At 42.9% G+C, this 25,064-nt stretch overlaps 2 protein-coding genes across 3 annotated transcripts; one reads left to right on the top strand and one right to left on the bottom strand.

Annotated features, from left to right (window-relative positions):
• Positions 1–9,915: 9,915 nt before the first annotated feature.
• mcee (methylmalonyl CoA epimerase) lies at positions 9,916–18,264 on the bottom strand (the record flags this gene model as incomplete). 2 transcript variants are annotated; one of them, XM_083662494.1, is made up of 4 exons in its annotated part: positions 9,916–10,012; positions 10,137–10,306; positions 17,038–17,378; positions 18,237–18,264. In XM_083662494.1, 3 exons carry the CDS (start codon positions 18,262–18,264, stop codon positions 10,154–10,156), a joined length of 522 nt encoding a protein of 173 aa, XP_083518620.1. In that variant the 3' UTR covers positions 9,916–10,012; positions 10,137–10,153. The 2 variants fall into 2 exon arrangements, with proteins under 2 accessions (XP_083518620.1, XP_083518619.1); XM_083662493.1 differs by having other exon boundaries at positions 9,923–10,306.
• Positions 18,265–18,336: 72 nt separating this feature from the next.
• On the top strand, positions 18,337–23,777 carry mphosph10 (M-phase phosphoprotein 10 (U3 small nucleolar ribonucleoprotein); the record flags this gene model as incomplete). Its single annotated transcript, XM_083662387.1, has 11 exons — positions 18,337–18,431; positions 19,082–19,742; positions 19,955–20,121; positions 20,829–21,012; positions 21,178–21,319; positions 21,435–21,502; positions 21,613–21,750; positions 21,848–21,961; positions 22,490–22,597; positions 22,687–22,917; positions 23,548–23,777. The coding sequence occupies 11 exons, from the start codon at positions 18,337–18,339 to the stop codon at positions 23,695–23,697; spliced, it is 2,058 nt and encodes a 685-aa protein (XP_083518513.1). The 3' UTR covers positions 23,698–23,777.
• Positions 23,778–25,064: the final 1,287 nt, after the last annotated feature.

Below are 25,064 nucleotides of genomic sequence, written 5' to 3'. Positions count from 1 at the left end.
AAGCAGCAGCAGTATGGTTGGTTGTCACACAAAGCATCAGCAGCAGCATGGTTGGTTGCTCACACAAAGCAGCAGCAGCATGGTTGGTAACTTGTCACACAAACCAGCAGCAGTATGGTTGGTTGCCTGTAACAGCAGTGCAGCAGCATCGCTTATAGCTTACCAAAGCCTCATCAATCATACTTTCATTTGCCTTTTTTGCCTTCCTGCTGAAAACTAGTATTTTATGCAACTTGAATATCTATAGCTACCTTATACTCATCTACCTTATACCCATCTACCTTATACCCATCTACCTTATACTCATCTACCTTATACTCATCTACCTTATACCCATCTACCTTATACTCATCTTGGAATATTTTATTTTGGCCAAAGGGCATAACAGTATTCTACTTCCATCTATGCCAACGGTAGGCATAGTATACATGAGCAGCATAGAAAACATAGCCTAAATGTAAAATCTATAGCTTACACTGTCAGTAAAAACAAAAAAAAGTATATCTAAAGAACTATGAAAAACAGACACGTTTTTAGCTTAATGTCTGCGTGTTTTTGTGTTTTGAAAAGGTTTCATGAAGGAAGGAGGGAAGGAAGGTAGGTAGGTAGGTAGGTAGGTAGGTAGGTAGGTAGGTAGGTAGGTAGAAAGGTAAGTAGGTAGGTAGGTAGGTAGACAGGTAGGTAGGAAGGTAAGTAGGTAGGTATGTATGTAGGTAGGTAGGTAGGTAGGTAGGTAGACAGGTAGGTAGGAAGGTAGGTAGGTAGGTAGGTAGACAGGTAGGTAGGAAGGTAGGTACTTTTGTTAATCCCCCGGGGAGAATTGAGCCCATAGAGGTGTCATGTCATTCTTCAATTCAAGCAAAAAAAAAAAACAAAAAAAACAGACAAGGAGCGTGACTAGTTTTGTTTAACTGAACCTACTAACAATTGTATTTAAATCAATTGTCTTTATAGGCTAATGATTTTAATTAATCACAGATGCTCCAATTAATTATGATCATCTCGGCGGGGCGGACTGGAGGCGGGACGTCGCCCTGCTCTCCCTGATCCTGATCCTCCTGCTGCAGCACCAATCAGATCCCAGCCGGCTGCATGCGGGGACAGAGGGTTTGTCCTTCAGCGCACAGGTGTCACACACTAAACTGTCCCCAGCCTCCTTTCTCGCGCTGTGTGTGTGTGTGGGGAACGAGATGGTGAGGAGAAGCAGACGTGAGCGAGCACAAGAGGACAGCGTGGGGAGGCAGAGCGTGACGGAGGAGAAGGAAAACAGGCTGAGAAATAACACAGACCAAGAAGGAGTGAGGCAGAAAGGACGATGTGGAGACGGATCTCCACCTGCTGTGTCCATCCTCTCCAAGGCCTCATAGGTTTCCATCATGGCTCCCAGGGGGCTCCTCACTTTCTCTAATAGCCATGGATCACTCTGCTCTATCTGCCCGCATCCTCTGTTATTATGGCCTCGGTCATCACTCTCCTGCTCAGCCTTTGTTCTCCCGCTCTCTGCTCTCCACTCACCACGACATACAAGCCCCTCTCTCCATCTAGACACTCTCTGCTCTCCACTCCCCACTCATACAAGCCCCTCTCTCCATCTAGACACTCTCTGCTCTCCACTCCCCACTCTACAAGCCCCTCTCTCCATCTAGACACTCTCTGCTCTCCACTCCCCACTCTACAAGCCCCTCTCTCCGGCATCTAGACACCTCCTTGTTGTCTTCACCTCTTCTGTGATCTCCTCTTGGTCGTAGCAGGGTTTCACACAGAGATTTGTCCACACTTTAAGAGCCACTCTGACGCAGCGACACATCGACGCTGTGTCTGTTTGTCTTTTGCAACATCTACTAGGGATGCACCCATATGAAAAATTTAAATGTTGGCCGATACCGATAACCGATATTAACATTGCTGTTATGGCCGATAACCGATATTTTCCGATGTCGATATGATCTGTATAAAATAGGGATGCACCGATATGAAAATTTTGGCCGATGCCGATAACCGATATTAACATTGCTGTTATGGCCGATAACCGATATTTACCGATGTCGATATGATCTGTATAAAACAGGGGTGGGCAATTATTTTTCATGGGGGGCCACATGAGAAACCCAGATTGTTGCCGGGGGCCGAACAAATATTGTCATGCCGTAACCCATGGATGGGTAACTTTGAGAGAGGGCCCCAAAAAATATCCTCGCTAAGAATAACTCATTTTAAATTAACAGTTGTGATGTCATTATTCAGTCTTAACCACCAATATTTCATCCTTTTCTCACTCACTCCTATGTCACCACCTGCTCTCAGGGCTTGAAATTAACTTTTTTGACCACCTGCCAATATGGCTGCTAGATTTTAAAGTTACCAGCCAATTAGAATTTCCACTAGCCAAAATGTTTTTCTTGAAATAAATCAGAATATGAGTGGGTTAATTTAAGCGCAAGTATATCAGTAAGTGGCCCGGGATGATCAAAGCCTGTGTTGAGGGTCACACAAAAATGCAGTCTTGAAGCTAAATAAATCCAAAAACAATGAGTTAATTATTTAAATTTCTAATTCAATGTAGCCTTTTAGTCATAAAGATTATTGAAAGATATTCCATATTCCAGACTGAAATGCTATAACAGAAGTGGAGTATTGGCCAGAATGACATGAACATTTGGACACTTATTCAACGGGTATCTTGCATGTTGCGTTCAGGTGTACTGTGTAAAAAAAAAAAAAAAAAAAAAAAAAAAAAAAAAAAAAAAAAAAAAATTTTTGCAATTCCATCGCGGGCCGTAGTTTGCCCATGTATGGCTATAAAACCACATTTTTATGATCATCACATTTTGTACATACTGAAAAACACATGTTAACACTGAATTTGAAAAAGTTATGCATTTCTTTATTTGCAAAGCCTTTGGAAAAGCCCATAAATCATAGATTTACTGCATTATTTCATATCAATGTGAAGAATTTGGCTGATAATGATAACCGATATTAACATTGCAACATCTGACCGATACCGATATGACCGATATGTTAAAAAAATCGGCCGATACTGGCCGATACCGATATGATTGCCGATATATCGTGCATCCCTAGTATAAAATAGAGCCCGACCGATATATCGGTCCACCGATATTTTCGGCCGATATTGGCCGATAACCGATATATCGGTATCGGCCGATATGATATGTTGGCCGATATGCCGATATTTTTTTATTTTGTATTTTTTAAGTCATAGACAACATGTTGTGTATATTTGATCTTTTTTCTTAATTCAAGTTATATTTTATATTTGTTCTATTTGTGTTTTTGTATTTCTAGTTATTTATAATTATTAAATCCCCAGTTAAGTTTACTGTTTCATTGCATTGATGTCATTTTGGACAATAAAGTTGATTGATAAGCTGTAGAATATCCTGCCTACATTACATATCTCAAGTCATGTCAAGTCATATCTTTGTCAAGTGTTTGATATTTGAAGGATCATTGCAAAAACATTGTGTAATATAATGTGTATATTTAATAAAAGAATATCGGCCGATATAACGATATCGGAATTTTTTTACTCCCTAATATCGGTATCGGCCTCAAAAATCCAGTATCGGTCGGGCTCTAGTATAAAAACCCATTTGTATGATAATCAAATGTTGTACATAGTGAAAAACACATGTAAACACTGTGAATTTCAAAAAGTTACGCATTTCTTTGTTTCCAAAACATTTGGAAAAGCCCATAAATCATAGGTTTATCGCATTGTTTCCTCTCAATGTGAGGATTTTGCCTGATACCGATATGAATGTCGATATATCGTGCATTCCTAAGATTGACTGTATATACAGCAGGGCCAGAACTGATTCTGACTCTGGTGACAAGACTGTGTCATTAGAAAATAAACAGCAAAGCAAGACTTATTAAAACAGAGTTATTAAAACATTGTGCAAGTGGATGACGGCTATCGAGATGCATTCTGCGACTGGACATGGCCGGACACTAAGGACACAACACTGTGTGAGGCAAAACACACACTCATCTGACAAAACACCAGCCCCGTCCCTATACTCCCAACGAAACAATACACAGACGGACATAACGCCTGTCAGCAACTGCCCTCCCCTATGGCCAGCACTGGGACAGAGTGGTACACAGCAGACAACGAGGAAATACACAATAGACAATATGCCGGTTCACCAAATGTAGGATAAACCAACTGTATAAACGTCGCCATTGCTTATTGTAAACGCTTTATGTTGTAAATGAACCTGTGGAGGAGGAGGAGGTGGTGGTGGTGGACTTGGATGGATTCAGGAGTGTATTCTTTAGCCTTCCCTTCTTCCTCACACACTTTGCAACTTCAAGCATAACATGAAACATCACCATGATCCCTGAATGATGTAGGAAAAGCTTCAGGATAGCCTATCATGGCCATTCTCGCTTCAAAGTCACACATTGGGACCCGATATCAGATTAGGCTGGGATCGCATTTTGGTCCACATTTACCAAGATCTACAATAAAGAAAGTGAGTGAATATATAGCCATCTCCATAACGCCTGGGGGTAACGTTGAATACAACGATAGCTGGTGGAGATGTATTATTTTGGACCATTAAGGACATCTAAAAAAAAGAATGTCTTTGCCTTCCTCATGCACGAGGCAGGCACCACATATACAGCCAGGCCTATTGTACTGTAACTCTAATCGATTTTAGGCGTAGACTAGACTGCAACTGTGCAACATAGGCGAGATAACCCCCCCCCCCCCTCCCCCCCAATATGGAGCGCAGCGCACATATCACTTCAGTCCTTTTTTACAACTTGCTGAAATAAATGTCGCCTGGCGGTAACATTTAAAGCAGTAAACATCTCCCGTTAACGATAACCGCCCATCAACACTGGTGATGCTGAGGCTGAGGTCGAGATACACTGGCTGGGTTAGATCACAGCATCCAACGCTCCTCGCTGCCTCTACGTGTCTTGGAGGAGGAATAACGTTAGCTTGCATACAGTATAACTAGCCTTGCTGAGCGTGTTCTTCTTTGTTTACATTTTCATAAGCGGTATATCTTACCTGGAGGATTTCACGTGCTGCTCGAGTCACCTCGATCTTTCCTCCGAGATGTGTGAAGGATGATGCCGCTGGCAGCTTGCGCGCCTACAGAGCACAGCCTGATGGAGGCGGAGCCCCGGAACCTGTATACATACAAACGTGCCCACTGCAGTTGTCTGCCTGGCCTGGACCTCAGGGGCGTTTCTAGGGCGTGGCCACTGGCCACCCCTGGTTCACTACCCTGGTTAAACCGTCCTAAAATGTGTTGTACTTAATTAAAATCGCTAAAGCTAATAAAATTAATACAAGCACACAAGCTATATGACATTTTAAAAGATTTTCCCATTGAATTAGATAACAGACCAAATCCCCCCTGTGATGTAGATTATTTATTTCGTTTTCTTGACATTTTTTTTAAATTGGCTATCATTATTTGAGTTATTAAATTAAATTATTATTATTATATTAATTATTTCCTTTATTTATATATACACACACACATATATATATATATATATATATATATATATATATATATATATATATATATATATATATCGTTTTTGCTCCAACTTAAATGTTTTATGGTCATTCATGATTCAGCAGTTGGCTTGGTGCCTTAAAACTTGTTATATAAGGATTTTTCTAAATGTCTATGGAGAAAATAAATGGGAACCTCATTTCCGGGGCTTGATATATCACATGACTGTTCAGCGAGAGGGGAGATGTAGTAGATGTAGTGGCATTGTAGATGTAGGCTACAGTGAGTGAATACATCCCTCGTCCTCCATCACTGCAGTATGACGCCCCCTGCTGATAATCCCACACCATGCTTTTTCCACTGATTTATTTTCTTTCTTTCTTTCTTTTTCACTTTGAATTGTAGCCTATTGAATGTATAGCGACATAATAACAGCAGAGATGGGAAGTAATTAAGTACAAATACTTTGTTACTGTAGCATTTTAAGGTATCTGTACTTCACTAAGTATTTAACTTTTCTGGCAACTTTTTACTTTTACTCCCTACATTTGAACAGAAATGTCTGTACTTTCTACTCTTTACATTTTCAAAACAGGCTAGTTACTTTAGTTTTAACGCAGACAAAAACGATGTAATGTAATTTGTCTGACTTGTCGCACATCCAACTCGAGCATAGTGATGTCATCAGTGAGTGATTCATCAGTGATGTCACTCGAGCAATTGTGATGTCATCAGTGAGTGATGTCTTCAGTGATGTCATTCAAGCAATTGTCATGTCATCAGTCATATTTATTACAATGTCATGTAATCATGTCATGTCATGTTATGTCATAATATCATGATGTCATAATGTTATAATGTTAATGATGTCATAATGTCCAACCTGTTTGAGACAGCATACAAGTCGGTGTGGTACAGTGGCATATCCAAAGGAATGGCTTTTCAAGCAGGGCATGGCGACAGGTGGCTGCTCCACGAAGCTGCTGGGGCAGGAGACCTGGACAAACTGAGGAGAATGCTGCAGAGAGAGGGCATCAGAAAGCAGATCAATGAGCCTTGTTTTGATGCGTTTTGGTGGACCAGGTGGACCCCTCTGGGGAAGGCAGCCGCGCAGGGTCATGCTGCCTGTGTGGACTACCTGATCACCCAGGGAGCACAGGTAGACCTAGCGGACAGCTGGATGCCCCTCTACGCTGCCGTGTGCAATGGTCACCTGGACTGTGTCCGGATCCTCCTGGAAGCTGGTGCCGACCCCAACAGAAGCATACGTGGCACATGCACCCCGGTCTACTTGGCTGCCAAGGATGGAAGGCTGGAGATACTGCAGGAACTCATAATGTGCCGTGCTGCTGTTCCTGTTGACATAGACACCGATTACACGCTCAAGAGGTCTCCTCTCTACATCAGTGCTGAACGCAACCACCTAGACTGCTTCTGCCTGCTGCTCCAGGCCGCTGGCGTGCTGACCAGTCACGTGGCTTCTCTCCTGCTGGGGGTGGTCCTGCATCACAGGTGCAACACGGCCTTCGTCCAGCTGCTGCTGGACCACGGCGCTGACCCGGCCCTGGTGACCACAGAGCAGGCACAGCTGGAGACCACAGAGCAGGCACAGCTGGAGGAGAGTGCGGATCCCGACGCTCTCAAAGTCTTTCTGGAGGCCAAGAGATGTCCTCGCAGTCTGGCCCACGTGTGTCGGATCCGGATCCGCCAAGCGCTGGGCACACATCGCCTGAACCAAGTCCACTCCCTGCCACTAACGCAAGTTATGAAGGACTTTGTGCTCCACCAAAACTGACTTGAAGAACCGTCAGTTTATTTATTTTGATTTCCTAGATTTAGTTCTTCAGTGACCGTTTCAAACAAATCCGAGACCAGAGATGATATACTATCAGCATACACCACCTGTAAAAGACTGTATGATGTATGGAATAAATTGACTGTTTCAAAGATGTTGTTTATGGAAAAATGTGTGGATCAGAGAGCCTCTGACTGGTGTGCACATTAAAACACAATGAGGATCCAAGGGCCGTTTAACTACTTATTTTGGTAGAAGGCAAGAAGGTTGGGTTTTGGATGGTTTACAATGGATAGAGGAAATGGATGGTATGAGGGATGGGTCGTTTCTATTTAATGCATCCACTAAGGTAAACTTCACCAGGTAAGCCTTCACCAGGGTCACAAATTCACTGACAAAGGTTTCTCACAGGTGAGTGGCAAAAGGTTTCTCACACAGGTGAGTGTGTGTGTGGGTGGGAGGGAGGGAGGGAGGCTGAGTGAGTGAGTGTCTAAGCAGGGGGGGTTGTGTGAGAGTGTGTGTGTGTGTGTGGGGGGGGGGGGGGGGCCGAGAGAGTGAGTGTATAACTCGGAGCAGCAGTTCTGCAGACAGAGAAGTGCCTCGTTGATGAGAGAGGTCAGGGGAGGTTGGAGCTGACAGGAAGGCAGCAGTAACTCAACTAACTGTGGAGAGCAGGAAAGAACTGTGGAGAGCAGGAAAGAACTGTGGAGAGCAGGAGAGAACCTCAGAAGGCACCACATGTCGGACCTGGAGGCGGATGGCACACAGATAACGACCCAGTGTTAGTACGGAGCACTTTATTACCAACACTGTGTGCCTAATACAGTGCTTGGTGGCGAGTGCAGCTAAATCGCTATTGCATAGCTTGACTAATGTGATTATGAACAATGCTGAAGGCTATGGATTGATTACTGCAATTAGGCTGTTCCACATTTTGCTATTTTTGTTCCGTTAAATTCATAACAGCCTGGAGACTGGGCCGATAAAACAGCAGCCTGCAAGAAAGAAGATAAAGCACACACACACACACAATACACTGTATTTGCCTGTGTACTGCTGCTTTCATTATGCTGAAACATGAACATTACACTTTTAGCTGTTTGAAATTTAGCTCTGTCTAATCAGGTTATAGAAAACAAAAATAAAAATATGCTGACAAGAGCAAATCAAACAAGTGTATAGTAATTAATAATTATTTTAACCTGTTTTATGGTTAATAAACACTTTGAATCAGGACAAGTGTGGTGCTGTGCCCGCAGCCCAAAAATAGGAGAGAGGAGAAGAGAATGTCAGCCTTGGATGTTGACGTGATACAATCTGGAATGCACACGTTGTAAAGCAAAGTGGGGGGGAAAGAGTGGCAGAATTGGAGCAAAAACTTCTTGGAGACACACTTCGGAAACGCAGAGATCAAAATCGCTATAAGGGACAATATTGCAAAACCAACGTTTGTAATTATGATTATTACAATAAACATAAAAATCGTAGACAAGGAGAGATCACCACCCTTGGTTGTTGACATGAGTGGGCGATACAATCTGGTCGCACCTTCAAGTTCTGTGCATGGTGGTTTATTTTGTTTCTGTGCTACAAAAGTAAACTGATATAGAAGAGTGCATTTCTTCTTTCCCCCACCAGGGGGCTGGAGCCTGTATCCGTGCATGCACTGGGAGGAATGCAGGGATACAACATGGATAAGTCAGCACGGAGGAAAAGCTCTTCCCTCATTTAGTCTGGACATTTGATTCATGACCAAGTTCCCATTCAGTGTCCTCTTATGATATTGCCCAGTTGATGTTCAGCAGTGTTGGGCAAGTTACTTTCAAAATGTAATATACTACATATTACTAGTTACTTTCATTTGAAAGTAATAAGTTACTTTACAATATTACTTTCTGTGTAGAGTAACTTGTTACTTATTACACTACTTTTGCATTACTTTTACCAAATCAACAGCAGCAGCAGAATGACATCGCCGCCCCGGAACCATCCCAAAAAATTATTTCAACCGCCTTGAAGTCAGTGTAAACAATCCAAAATTCTAAATGTTATTATTTTCCTTTGTTATTGTCATCTATAGTGGTTATTTGCATAAAAACACAGTTTGATTAGGAAATGATTGTATCTTTTTTTTAAATGTGCTTTGATTTAATAAAATGTAACTCAATTTGTAACTTGAGTTACTTGACAAAGTAACTGGTATAATATTACTGAAATCCTATAAGTAATAAGTTATATTACAGAGTTACTGCTAAAAGTAATATATTACATGTAGTAATATGTTACTTTTGTAATGAGTTACCCCCAACACTGACGTTCAGTACATGTTGATAGAACATCAAATGCACTTGTGAAATGGAACTGCATTCTAAACAACCTCCACTGTCGCGTCCCGTGAGGGACATACTTGATGAAATATACCTCCAATTAATTGTAATTCAATTTCAGCAGCATAATATACAGTGTAGTCACTCTGTTCTAGATGTGCCTGCTTCCAGCGAGGGTACAGAAAAGTCCAACCCCAAATGTAGACAGAAGTGTGAATATTGTGTGGTATCTGGTATTACCCTATGTTTGACAGACACTGTTGTAGAAAACATGATGGAATGCAGATTATAATTTATTCACAAGAAACCGGCAGGAAGGGGGGGGGGGGGTGTTGAGTGGCAGAATTGGAGCAAATTCTTTGCTTGGAGGCACACTTCTGAAATGCAGAGATCGAAACCCAACTAAGTGCTATAAGGAACAATATTGCAAAACTTGTAATTATGATGATTACTAGTACAATGAGTGTGAAATTTACAAATGAACAAGTCGTAACCAGTAACCTCAGAAAAACAGGTGCTCATGCTTCTTCCAGCTCAACCAGCACGCCGTCACAGTCTTTAGGGTGCAGAAACATGACCGGTTTGCCATGGGCACCTATCCGGGGCTCTGCAGACAGAGTCCTGATGTTGCGTGCTTTCAGGTCCACTATCGCAGCGTTGATGTCGTCAACCTGCAACCAGAGAAGCACAGTCAGTATGTACAACCTCAGTGAAGCATCAAACATGAATTAATCCTATACACACACTCCAATACAGTACTGGCACTTTGATAGTCAGCTATAAAAGGTGCAGCCTCACAAATCAAACACTCTTTAATGGCACATGATGATATGATATATATGATATCTGATATGATATAGCTCGGTCACGTGAACTCACATTTCATTTGGTTCTGTGGGAACGTACAACAAAATGAAATGTGAGTTTCATGTAACCGGCTGGTTTACCAGGCTAGCCAATGTACACGCAGTGGCCACTTTATTAAATACAACTCTACATTTATGTAAACAACTCTTCTGCACATATCAGTCCCTGATCAATAATGGACGATATAAATAATAAATAATAAATAAATAAAATAAATAATGCATGAGTATAAAGCACACAGAGTCAAAAGGTCCAGGTACTCTTTGAATCGAGGCAAAAACGGGCGAGACGTGTATTTTAAGCAACTGTGATTGAACGACGTGGTATGATCACCGATCTGAGACGCAGCACCGACTCCAGCATCTCAGAAACACCTGTCTACGATTTCACACACCAGTACCCTGTACTACGAAGCTAGTTTAATGCCTTATCCGAGTAAGTTTGAGTTTAAACCTGGTTTAGCCGTACTACAAAGCAAGTTAACTTTCAATCACCATGGCAACTGACGCTGCAAAGCTAACCTGGTCGCGACCAGGTTAGCTTCAGAGGATAAGATCAAAATCCATGACAGACCCATATAATCGGCTCTCTGGAGTCACTCACCGTTCATATAAGATCGCCATATGAAAAATAGATTGCAGTCAACTGAGAATATAACAAGAAAAACATTTGTGGCTCTGTAGGCTACATAATTAAATTAAGCCTACTTACCACTTTATGTCTTAACAGCTCAACGATGCGTGGAGAAATATGATCCCTATTAATCACCGCGGCGCATATCATGAATGGACCCTCAAATGGAGTGAGGGTGATATTCTCCTACATGCCAGAAAAGCCTATAGGCCTACATATAATATAGATATGGGATAATATGGATAGCCCCAATACTAAATATGCAGGCTATTCTTGCATCTTTCAGCTGGAACTGTGAAAGTGATAGAGATCATTATTCATTGAGCATGCGTTTCTAAATCTATGGTCTAAATAGGCTTACAGATTGTGGAAATGTATAGACTGAGATTACACATTACATTTGTTGCTGCTGTATCAATGTATGCAGCTGTATCAGACAGAAATCGCTGATCACAGTAAATCAAATGACTGATGTGAATACAAGCTGCTGCTTTAGACAGCCCTTCAGCAGACTATCCAACGCGGATTTTCATTCTGACATTAAATCGGGGATACATTAAATATCCGCTAAAACTCTGATCATGCACTGCGCTTTCATGGAACGAGGAAATGGGTGTGGAAATGGGTGTGGGCGTGGATCAACTCAGCTGTTCATAAGGTGATTGGCTAGCGCACCTCTTTCGCGTGGACGCGCGCCTGTGCACGAGCGAAAAACGTGCGCGTGCACAGGCAGATCCCAGGTCCACTTACCTAGTAAAAAACCAGCGTCGTAGTATCAGTTAACTAGATAGCTTTGATCCTGTTCAGTCAAACCAGATCAAAGGGACTTATCGCGGATCTGTTAAACTAGTTTCGTAGTACAGGGCTCAGGTGTTAACCACAAACAGAGCAACAAACAAAACAAATGCTGTCAGCTGCAGGCCGGCCTTATTCATGAGAGAGGTCAGAGGAGAACGGTAAGACTTATTCATGAGAGAGGTCAGAGGAGAACGGTAAGACTTATTCATGAGAGAGGTCAGAGGTCAGAGGAGAACGGTAAGACTTATTCATGAGAGAGGTCAGAGGAGAACGGTAAGACTTATTCATGAGAGAGGTCAGAGGAGAACGGTAAGACTTATTCATGAGAGAGGTCAGAGGTCAGAGGAGAACGGTAAGACTTATTCATGAGAGAGGTCAGAGGAGAACGGTAAGACTTATTCATGAGAGAGGTCAGAGGAGAACGGTAAGACTTATTCATGAGAGAGGTCAGAGGAGAACGGTAAGACTTATTCATGAGAGAGGTCAGAGGTCAGAGGAGAACGGTAAGACTTATTCATGAGAGAGGTCAGAGGAGAACGGTAAGACTTATTCATGAGAGAGGTCAGAGGAGAACGGTAAGACTTATTCATGAGAGAGGTCAGAGGTCAGAGGAGAACGGTAAGACTTATTCATGAGAGAGGTCAGAGGTCAGAGGAGAACGGTAAGACTTATTCATGAGAGAGGTCAGAGGAGAACGGTAAGACTTATTCATGAGAGAGGTCAGAGGAGAACGGTAAGACTTATTCATGAGAGAGGTCAGAGGTCAGAGGAGAACGGTAAGACTTGTTGATGAAGCTAACAAGTGTATGATGCACACAACAGCTCAGGCAGCTCAACAGTGATGTGCAGAAGGGCATCTCAGAACACACCGGTTGTCTTTTGAAGCAAAGGGGCTACAGCAGCAGAGAGGACCAAGACCCGGTTCCACTCCTGGTCTTAACTATGCCTGGTCGTAACTCCTACGTCGGTCTTAGTTAAGACCAGCCTTTAGAGTGGACTTACGCCTGTTGCACCAACAGGGCTTACGTCTGGTCTTAACTACGCCGGTCGTAGCGATGCGCGTCCATGTGAAAGCATGGGAAGGCCCACTGGAATGCGGCGCGCGACCTGTTTAGAAGAGTGTGCTGACGTCAAATGACGCTCCGCCGATGGGTAATCGGCTGTAATAGTGTGGCTAATGTTCGCGGCTAACTGTTACTTGTCGTTACTTTACATGGCAGTAAAACGCCACTGAATGACCAAATTGATTTAACTTTTAACCATTTCGATTTCCACTTTCCATACGGACCCCCAGCATTGGTTAGTTGTTAACGTCGTGACTATATTTATAACGTTTATAACGTACTCCGGTTTACGGTTTATAATTGAGGGCTGAATACAGCCGTGCTGAGGGGTTGTGACTATTGCGCAACACACCGGTGAAAACCGTCTATACTGCACCTTACGCCTGCTCTGGACTAGGCGTAATATTTACGACCGGTCTTAGTGAGAAAAAGGCTTACTTTGGTGCAACCGGCGTAGCTGTTAGGCCGTAAAGTTACGACCAACTTAGCTTAAGACCAGTCCTAAGACCAGTTGGTGCAACCGGCCCCAGTTGACTAAGAACAAAAAGACGAAGCTACAGTGGGCAGATGATGATGATTAAGGAGTGGGGACACATTGCCAGGTCTGATGTATCCCAATCTGGGAACCCATCGGTTAAGCAAAACTAAATATATTGTTTTCTCTAACCTCTGGGGGCAGCAGCCCCGTTTCAATGTGGTGCAACAGGAACTCAAGAGGCGCGGTCGGCAGCGGAAGAAAATCCCTTTCCGCTCCCTGCGAGCTCTGCCATTGGCTCCAACCGACCGGCTCCGCCCATTAATGCATTTCTTTTCCGCTCCCTGCGTGTCGCTCTCAAATCCGTCCGTCGCTATGAAACAACAATGACAACTCTAGCTCGTTGCAAGTAGCAAGTAGCAACTTGCTATAGGCTGAAAATGTTAAGTTTTGACTACTAACACACCGGTCACGTTCACTTCATTTTGATCGGGTAAAGCGCAGCATGCGTGCGAGCGCTGTTGCACCCCTTTTGACGGAGCCCGCCGACAGATTTTCGATGCGAGTCGAAAGTCTGTCTGGAGAGATGATGTATCCTGGTTGATGTTGTGACTAGAGATGCTGCGATCGAGATTTTTCAATTCCCGATCCGATTCCGATATTTTAGCCTCAAAACCGATCCGATTCCGATCAAATTTCGATACCCGATTTCGATCCGATACCGATACAGCACATATTTAAGCCTCTCTATGCTGTCTGATAGCTAGCAGGCAACACACATTTTTAGGGTTAGGTATGTATGTGTGTGCTTTGGTAATATAGTATGTAAACGATTTAGTTCATCTAATTAATTTGATGTAAAACTAAAACATAACAATCAAATACACACTTCTTTTGTAATGGGTGAACACTGGACACAAATAATTATTGTTTCCTCACACATACACCCCCACTCTGTCCCACACAGGACACACACACACACAGCCCTGTCCCTGTCTCTCACTCACTCACTCACACACACACACACACACACACACACACACACACACACACACACACACACACACACACACACACACACACACACACACACACACACACACACACACACACACACACACAGCCCTGTCCCTGTCTCTCACACACACACACAAAGTTTGTGCATACATTTCCACTGCCAGATTGGAGGAGTCTTTTGTCATTTTCTAATGTTACTTCTCTTCAGTGCAATACGTTTTGATAACGACCTGCTGTACAGCGCCGTTCGCTCAGTCAACTATGTGTCGTTAACGTGAGTTAGAGGAGAAAGATAGCTGCTGTTGGCTAGCTAATTAGCCACGTTAGCTGCCTCAGTGGGTAACGTTAGCCTATAGAGAGTATTTATCTGACGTTTATGTTAGCTACTCCTCAAACCTGCGGGTGGAAATGGTTTATGCGATGCGATGTATGTTGAAGCAAGACAACGTTTTAATGTACCTTGAATTGGACAAATTACGACGGGTCGTGCTCACGCAGATCTAAGCCCTGGCCATCCTAGGCTCAACGCGAGACTCATCAGTCATTCGGTTGAGTCTCGCAAAGTTACACAAAGTTTGTGCATACATTTCCACTGCCAGATTGGAGGAGTCTTTCGTCCTTATCTAATGTTACTTCTCTTCAGTGCAATACGTTTTGATAACGACCTGCTGTACAGCGCCGTTCGCTCAGTCAACTAACGTGTCATTAACGTTAGTTAGAGGAGAAAGATAGCTGGTGTTAGCTAGCTAATTAGCCATGTTAGCTGCCTCAGTGGGTAACGTTAGCCTATAGAGAGTATTTATCTGACGTTTATGTTAGCTACTCCTCAAACCTGCGGGTGGAAATGGTATATGCGATGCGATGTATGTTGAAGCAAGACAACGTTTTGGCCATGGCCATCCTAGGCTCAACGCGGGCTCTGTGTGCTGCTGCTGCTGCTGCTGCATGCTGGATAGAAATCCTGGAGCGGAGTCATGGAATGGAGTGCTTATATCGGAGCCTTGGATCGGTCATTTTCGCTGGAATCCGATCCAATCCGATCCATGTTTTTTGGCTGATATCGCGCCGATATCCGATCACATGATCGGATCGCAGCATCTCTAGTTGTGACCTCCATGACTCCATCCTGCATCCCTTCATGGCCAAAGTCTATTTTTTCAAATGCTGATACTGTCAGCAGGAGACGGCACCTTGTTCTGAAACGTGCATCGCCTCCAGGAACATGCCACTGTCTTCAGTCTACTACTATAATGAATGGCCTGTCCAGTCCTCACATCTCAACCCAAAACAGCAACTTTAGGATGAAGTGGAACGGAATGATCCTACCCCAAATGTGTTGACAAGATGATGCATGAATTGTGCAAAGCTATCAAGTCAGCATGGACACAGATTGCAGAGAACATTTCTGGCACCATGTTGAATCCATGGATCGAAGAATTTGGACTGTTCTGAAGGTGAAAGGGCTTCTTAACGGTACTAGTAAGGTGTACTTATCGTGCGCTCCTTTATCGCAAAATAACTGGGATGTGGAGGCTAAATGACGTCACATCCGTTTTGTTAGCATTCCATTTGCAGAAAAGTTGAGCTGGGAAGTTCACTGTTCACTGGTTAGATCCACTCACTAGCCAGGCTAGCCATTGTTAGCAATAACAGTTGATAACAAGGCATTTCGTGGCATTTTGCGCATACAAACACTGCAGCCTCATGTCCACACAGATAGAAGTAGGCCATGCTGTGTGTACAGCTGATTTAATGAGACACAAACAAGACAGAAGTGCTAAATAGCATTTATACGATTATAACTAGTGTTGTTGCGTGGCGCAGCCATCTTGGATGTTTTAGGGCGGGGCTGCTGAGGCTCCTACGAGTTTGGAATAGGAAATACCAGCTCTGGTGACGTCACCGTCCCAGCTCATGACCTTTGAACCGTAAGATTACCAGTTCCCAGTTATAAAGGAATGCACGATTAAAGTGACCATTGTATGTCTGGGTCTGGAAGCCTAATTATCGTGCATTCCTTTATAACTGGGAACTGGTATTCTTATGACTTCAAAGGTCATGAGCTGGGCGGTGACGTCATCAGAGCTGGTATTTCCCATTACAAACTCATAGGAGCCTCAGCAGCCCTGACCTCAAAAATCCAAGATGGTTGTGCCGCGCAACAACAGTAGTTAATCGTAGTAATGTTGTTTAGCACTTCTGTTTTGTTTGTGTCTCATTAAATCAGCTGTACACACAGTACTGCCTAACTTATACCTGCGTGGACATGTTGCTGTAGTGTTTGTATGCTCAAAATGCCGAGAAATGCCTTGTTATCAACTGTTATTGCTAACCATGGCTAGCCTGGCTAGCGACTGGATCTGACCAATGAACAGTGAACTTCCCAGCTCAAGTTTTCTGCAAATGGAACGCTAACAAAACGGATGTGACGTCATTTAGCCTCCACATCCCAGTTATTCTGCGATAAAGGAACACACGATTACTCATGTTGTCTGGGTCTGGATGGAAGCATAATAACTAAATGTCTGCTAAACCAGAGCTGTCTCACCTCAATACAAATATGATGCATCCCTCCAGCCTTATTCTTCTGCAGAAAGCCAGCGATGGGACTCTTCTCCCCCAGAGGATGGAGCAGCTCCAGTTTCGTGTTCCCCAGCTCCACAAACACTGTGTACACCCCATGCTCAGGCAGGGGCACCTTGTCACTGACCGTGGCCCCCAGCACGTCCCGGTACAGAGCCGTGGCCTTCTCCATGTCCGGGACAGCAATGGCAACGTGGTTCAGCCTCCCCAGCTTCCATAGTGACGCAGGGATGCCCTGGTAGAGGGCTGCTGTGGTTGACTGTGCTCTCAGCAGATTGTGACCAGCGCATCTGGAAAGACCTGAAACTGAACACAAAGTCGAGAGTACACTATAATGAGATCAACTGTAGCAACCAGGAATAAACTATTAGCTAGTCCTATTAGGTAGAGGCAGTGAAGGTTTTTGCAAAAGCACTGTGACAGTCACAGGGTGTTGTGAAGTGTAATTCGTTGTAAATGTCTTTTTAATGTTGATATATAGGGGACGGCATTAGCTCGGGAGGTAGAGCAGGTCGGCCAATGACTCAAGGGTTGGCGGTTCGAATCCCGCTCCCTCCCAGCTGTTGTCGTTGTGTCCTTGGGCAAGACACTTAACCCTCATTGCCTCGTATGAATGGGTATGAATGTCTATGAATGTTGGTGGTGGTCGGAGGGGCCGTAGGCGCGAAATGGCTGCCACGCTTCCGTCAGTCTTCCCCAGGGCAGCTGTGGCTACATCACCCGTAGCTTACCACCACTGGTACGAATGGTGTGAATGAATAATGATTCCTGTGAAGCGCTTTGGGTGTCTAGAAAAGCGCTATATAAATCCAATCATTATTATTATTATTATTATTATATATGCTATAATAATATAAGATTAATTCCCCAACTGCAAAAACGCGTCAAAATGAGAGCTGGCTACGACAATAGGTTGATTTCTCACTGGATCAAACAGAGCAATAAGCAGTTTCAGCTATTTATGTGTAGCTAGTAGCTTTCGAGTGTGCTGTACCGAAATTCGCAACAAGAACATTTTTACGTTAACCTTCTCAGTGTCCTTCACTCTGATTTAACAAATATTAGCGATGACAAAGAAAGTAATCACGCTTCTGTTGTGTTCTAGACATTAGAGGTGAGAAAAACGACACAGAAAACGAGTCGCTTGCAGACACACACACCAACCTGCAACCTTCAGCACGGTGGACGCCATATTATTTCCCCCGGAACCTAACAGCAGTAGGGTTTCTTGGGGGGCCTATTTACCTGCAACACAGACATACGCATGTGGGAAACGATGGCTACCAAAGTGTGGAGTGTGCTGGAAGAGTGTGCGAAGAGAATAAATGTCAACACATCGCACCCAGAGAACTTTCTAAGGCAAGTCCAGCTGTGTTTTACTCGTGCTGTTGAAACATTGACAGTAACGTCGCTTCATGTGGACGTACGCTTGAGTCTATCGGAAAGGCTAAGATTGCTAGCTGTAGCTAACGCTAACCAAGTTAGCTAACTGCAACAACTCCTGGTCCACATGCACGTCGTAGTCACCTTGTTGTAGTACTATTATGCTAGCGTTATTTTAGCACAGTATATGAATGGATAACGTTAACGTTAGTTAACGTAGCTGTCATATTGCTTGATAACCTCAGCGTTCAGCTTGGTTACAATAAAGAGGTGTTGCTTTGGTGTGTAGCTAGCTAGTTACGAATCCTGCTTGCTTAGGTAAGCAGTGGAAAGGGGGGTTGGTAACAGACAGTGTATGTTGTTGGGGTTTAAAAAGTGGAATCTTCTTTGTGCAGATGTTTTGAGGAATTACGACCACAATAACAAGAAGACTCAACTCACCTATCCAATATGAACACCTAGGTTTACTCTTAACTAGCTAGTTCACAACATTACACTCCAGCTCAACATTGGGTAAATGGTACAGCTGACCCTGAGCTGAACCTCACATGTGTCTGTTGGGGGGAGGTTACTATTAATATATGATTCATATTCATAATATTGATTGTGTGTTTCCACTTTTACAGTCTTCAAGATGGAGTGGCAGCAGATCTCACCTCCCTCACCAAGACGCTGTACGACCTCCACAAGGCCCAGGAGCCTGCGGATTGTACAGGCAGCCCCCTGGTTCAGCTGGTGGTGCAAGATTTTGACGAGGAGCAGATCTGGCAGGAGCTGGAACTGCAGAACACTGCTGTACTGAGGCACTTTGAGAATGTAGTCAGTCAGGCTGTGTCAGATGACGTGTTAACCATACTAGCTGAGGAGGAGGAAGAAGATGAGGATGGAGAAGAAGGAGAGGATGATGATCAGGAGGAGATGGTGGACGATGAAGAAGAGAACCCACGCATGCAGTCTAAGAAAATGGCTGAGGGTCAGGCAGGGGATTACTCGGATGAGGACTCTGATTTAGATTTTGACGTGGACGCCTTGGAAAAACAAGAGAAACACAAGAAAAACGTTGGAAGGAAAGGCTCCAAGACTATGGGGGTTCCCTCTGAGGTCGATGACAGGTTCTTCAAGCTGTCAGAGATGGAAACCTTTCTCGATGATATGGACAAGCGGGAGGGGAAGGGCAATCAGGGGGGAGAGGATGTAGACTATTTTCAGGACTTGCCGTCTGATGAGGAAGATGATTTTGACCTAGAAGAAGTACTTTCTTCAAAAAAAACAAAGAAACAAAGCACCGTAAGTAACTATTGTGTCACACTATCATTTTGTAGTATTCTAGCTCACAATATTCTTCAAATTTGTTTGCCAACCAGAAAACTGAAGGGGAATCATACTATTAAAAGTGAAATAATCATTGTTTGAGTTGTACATATGTCATCATTGAGTGTTATTGATAAGCAACAGCAGCAGCATATAGGAAATATGTTGATTCCGGTTTATTGTGACAGGAAAAAAGCTCCAGGAATCTCAAATACAAGGACTTCTTTGATGCTGTGGATGGAGAGCCAGCGGCGGCAGGTGACCAATCAGATGATGAAGGTGACGATATGGATGAGATGCAGGAAGATAATGAAGAGGAATTTGATGAGGATGAGGAAGAGGAGGAGGACGATGAGTAAGTGGTTTAAAAATAATGATTAAGTGGAATAGCGGATTAAAAAATAACTCAACTACCACTGCAGAAACCCGGGTTCAATTCCCGGCAGCGGCAATTCTGGCTTGATCAGACGTTCCTACAGACACAATTGGCCATGTCTGCGGGTGGGAAAGTTGGTGGGGTCCTGGTCGCTGCACTAGCGGGCTTCCTCTGGTCGGTTGGGGTGCCTGTTCGGGGAGGAGGGAAACCGGGGGGAATAGCGTGATCCTCCCATGCGCTACATCTGGAGATGTGTGTGTATATATATATATATATATCTCAAGGGAAAAGTACTTGTGCACATTCCAAGCAGGGAGGTGCTGGTCACAGCAAGCAGGATCAAAATACCATAAAAACAGTCTTTACAGGAACAAGTCCATACGAAGTTGACCGCACACTCCAGAAGAACAGTGTGACCAAAGATGTATCAAATTCTCATATTTATTTTATGAAGAACAATGTGTTTCGCAGGCTTGCTGCTTCATCAGGTTCATATATGTATATATATATATATATATATATATATATATATATATATATATATATATATATATATATATATATATGAATGCATAACATGAAGTATTTTATTTGTGTATGTATGTGTGTGAGAGATGTGGCTGGGTTGCAGGAGGTTAAGCACAATTAATGTTGACTCCAGCAACTTTGTATCTGTGCTGTACCAGGGCCATTTTTAAGGACAAAGGGAGGAGCCAGTCCAAGGAGGCTCTGAAAAAAGTGACCTTTAACCTTTCCGGGGACGATGAGGATGACAGCGAAGGTGAGGACGTCGAGGACATTTTGGGAGGGAAGACCCCAGGCTCAGCAAAGTCTGAATCCAAGTCGTCATTTGAAAAACGGCAAGATAAGGTAACTAAGTTTGACACTTTTCTCGTTTTTCGCAATGCAACAGTCATGTTTGGTGGCCCGAGTGGGTGTTGACTACCTTGAGAGATGCAGAATAAGGGTGCTGCTGGATCTGCATAAACCAGTGGAACTATGAAGTAATTTGCTTCTTGATATTCCAACTTCCAGATGTCAGAGAAGATCCAGGATTTGGAGAAAACGGCACTAGGAGAGAAACCCTGGCAGCTGTCTGGAGAGGTCTCTGCTCAGGCGCGTCCAGAAAACAGCATGCTTGAAGAAAATGTGGAGTTCGAGCAGACCTCCAGGACGGGTGAGTGGCCATACTGTGTTTGTGTGTGGTGTGAGAATCGGCGGATCTCCTAGAGATATACCAGTATTCATAACTGTCTCGTGTATACACTGAAGGGTTTTCTGTGCTCCGTTAGCTCCTGCTATCACAGAGGAAACCACACTACAGCTTGAGGACATCATCAAACAGAGAATAAAAGACCAGGTCAGCATATCAACGATAACGCAAGTTTTGGTGCCAGCACAAACTGATATAGAGTAGTCGAATATGGGAAACACTGAACACATTTAGTGACTTGTATGTGTTTTTGTAAGGTGTTTGACGATGTGGTGCGTAAGGAGAAACCCAAGGAGGAGGTGTTTGAGTACAAGAAGAGACTCACTTTGGACCACGAGAAGAGCAAGCTGAGTCTGGCAGAAGTCTATGAGCAGGAGTACCTCAAGCAGACACAGGTTTGTTTTTCATTTTGTTCTTATAGGGTTCTCCACTGCTGTCAAATGCAAACACACTGAGTCTTATCCAGTGTCCATTGTTTCCTTTTCATTTCAGCAAAAGAAGGCAGAGGAAGAAGAGAACCCAGCCCATGTAGAAATTCAGAAGCTTATGGACACACTATTCCTAAAGTTGGATGCTCTCTCCAACTTCCACTTCACACCGAGACCAGTAAGTTGTGTCGGAGAATGTTGACCAAAAGTAATGGACAAACAGATTTTCTCTGTAAAGAATATAGGCCTTCACACTGAGAAAAAAAGTAGATGGGTCCCATGATTCCTGGAATAAATTGAAATTCAAAATCTAGTTTCCAGACAGTTACAGAAGACACATTAGAATATGAACAAAATATATATTAAAAAAATACATTTTGAATAATAAGTCACCAGAAATATAGTTATTAAAAAAAAATCTCATCTTGTTGGAGCATAATGCTGAATCTACCCCCTGTAAATGATTTCCCTAATTTGATATCTGGCTAGAAATTGTATTGCAAAGCTTTGAGACTTATAACTTTATAACACCGGAAAAAAAAAATCCACAGCCGTTTCATGGAAATGCTGAAACTTAACATTGATTCTATCCCTGAGAATTTTGATCAAATGTCCTGAACAAATCATGGAAAATTATCTCCTAAAAACGGTGGCAAGCCGCTGCACTTACTGAAAGGCTAAACTTATGCTGTGCCTCTGTCCACAGCCTGCACCTGAGGTGAAAGTGGTGTCTAACTTGCCTTCTGTTACCATGGAGGAGGTCGCTCCAGTCAGCGCTAGCGATGGTACCCTGCTGGCACCAGAGGAAGTCAAGGTTTGTCTTCTTTCATCATGATTCAAACATTGATTTGACGTGGCTGCATGTGAAGTGTCGTGTCTGATACTGTTCTCCTCTAACCAAAGGAGAAGAAAAAAGGAGGGGATGTGCTGGGTGATTCTGAGAAGACGTCAACAGACAAGAAACGTGAGAGACGCAAGAAGAAGATGGTGAAGCGCCTCAAGATCAAGGAGAAAGAGAAGAGACAGAAACTTAAAGAGGCCGGTAGAGCTGGACAGAACAAAAAGCTATCCAAGGCTGAAGTGGCAGAAAACCTGAAGAAACTCACGAAAGGAGGCAAAGCTACGATAATCAAGGTCGGTATCGTTTTGCTGTGTTGATCATGTTTCTGGATGATGTTATTATGTGGCACTTTTCCACAGCTGGCTCAGATATAGCTTGTTGGGCCAATTCAAAATATTCACATCACCAGTGATTTACTATTTGAATTGGTGGCGGTGTTCATAAATCTATGTCCTCAAGTTTTTTTGTTATAATAAAATGAGGGAGGACCACCGCTCAACCCGGCACCGTCTTGGTTAAGGTGCTGGAAAAAACAACTGAAGAATCCACAATGAAAGAAGGGCTTTCCGCACACTTAAATTTGCACTAAAAATCACATTTATTGTGAGCTTTCGGTCAGCAAGACCTCTGATGAAGGTCTTGCTGACCGAAAAGTTACAATAAATGTGATTTTTAGTGCAAATTTAAGTGTGCGGAAAGCTCTTCTTTCATTGTTATAATAAAATAAAATGGAAAAAGAAAAATCATGGACATGTTTTTAGGAGGAAATTGGAGTGTCATAATTAATAACTGTGACTGACTATGCTGTCAACAGCCAAAATGGAACGAATCCCACAATAGAGACTTTTTATCTCACTACTATGAGGCTTTCTAGTTGACATAATGAAGATGATATGAAGTAACGTTCCACTCCTCTGTTTCAGGACGAGGGAAAGGACAAGGCTCTGCGCTCCTCCCAAGCCTTCTTCTCTCAGCTGCAGGACCAGGTCAAAAGTCAGATCAAAGGTGCCAAGAACCAGTCTTCCAAGAAGAAAAAGCACAAAGAAGTTTCTGCCAGCAAGCTCAAGTTATAATTATGTGTCGTCATGGTAGATTAACATTTTATTGTACAGATTTTTTTTTTTTATGAGAAAGCTGCAATATATTTACCAGCAAGTCCTTGTAAATGTTGTCATTGCCATCGAAATAAAATCAAAGTACCAGATTTGTTTGAATTAATGTTCTGATTAGGCTCTTTGTAAGGCATCTCAAAGGAGAGGGAAAGTGAACCTTTCTGCTGAAGACACACAATTGTTAATATCCAACATCGCCCTCTAGTGGTGGTTTCTTATTTTCATTATTTAGCTAGAGGGAATGCATACAAAAGCACTCTAGTTAGGGGTGCTGCCATAACATGATTTAAAACAACAATAATAAAGGAAGCATGTGGTTCTTTGCTTCCATTCTCCTCGGAAAAAACCCACCATAGGACACAGTTATGGTCATTGGTCAATAATGAAACTTAATGTGTGCAAGTATGATTTTAATTATTAAGGAAACCTCTTTCATCCCATATCATAAACTGATAAGTAACGTTCCTGTCAGGCCAAAGATATGTGGAGTGGAAACGTGAGTTCCGATCTCCATTCTGATTCTCCGTGGTGGCACCAGATGCACACACACAACATAACACAACACAACTAATTAGTACTTTTATCTCCTAGACCAGTGGTTCTCAATGAATTTAAAACCATTGAAAATGGGTTATACTTGAGTAACCTGACCTGGTCTATTTATTTTTAAACATTTTTAATACTGAATGAATGTTTAATACTAATGTTATGTTAAATTATCTCTGTCTTAACCTGTTGGCACAGGAAAAGAAAATTTGAAAACATACAGAAATACCCATTGTAATAGGTGAGCACATCAATAAACGATGTGTCATATATTTATTTAGGTAGAAGATTTTTTTTTGCCGCGAAAACTGCCGCGCTTAATATTGTTTGGCCCGCGACTGCTTATATTTTTCTGTATGCGGCCCACAACCAAAAAAGTTTGGCCACCCCTGACCTAGTGCATCAATCCTTGACTGTGTAACTATCTGGTAAAATGTCAAGCACCAATATACCAAGACACATTTCCTGGTGCGCCCGTTGTGCCCGGCCAATAAAAGAGATTCTTATTGTAATTCCAGCTGACATATTAACCTTTGTCGTCACTCATAACCAGTGTTGGGGGTAACTCATTACAAAAGTAATATATTACATGTAATATATTACTTTTAGCAGTAACTCAGTAATATAACTTATTACTTATAGGATTTCAGTAATATTATACCAGTTACTTTGTCAAGTAACTCAAGTTACAAATTGAGTTACTTTTTTTTAAAAATCAAAGCACATATTTAAAAAAGATACAATCATTTCCTAATCAAACTGTGTGTTTTTATGCAAATAAC

Source organism: Poromitra crassiceps (genome assembly GCF_964638095.1).
Source record: "Poromitra crassiceps genome assembly, chromosome: 28".
NCBI classification, from domain to species: Eukaryota; Metazoa; Chordata; class Actinopteri; order Beryciformes; family Melamphaidae; genus Poromitra; species Poromitra crassiceps.
This window is presented reverse-complemented; position numbering and strand designations above follow the sequence as displayed.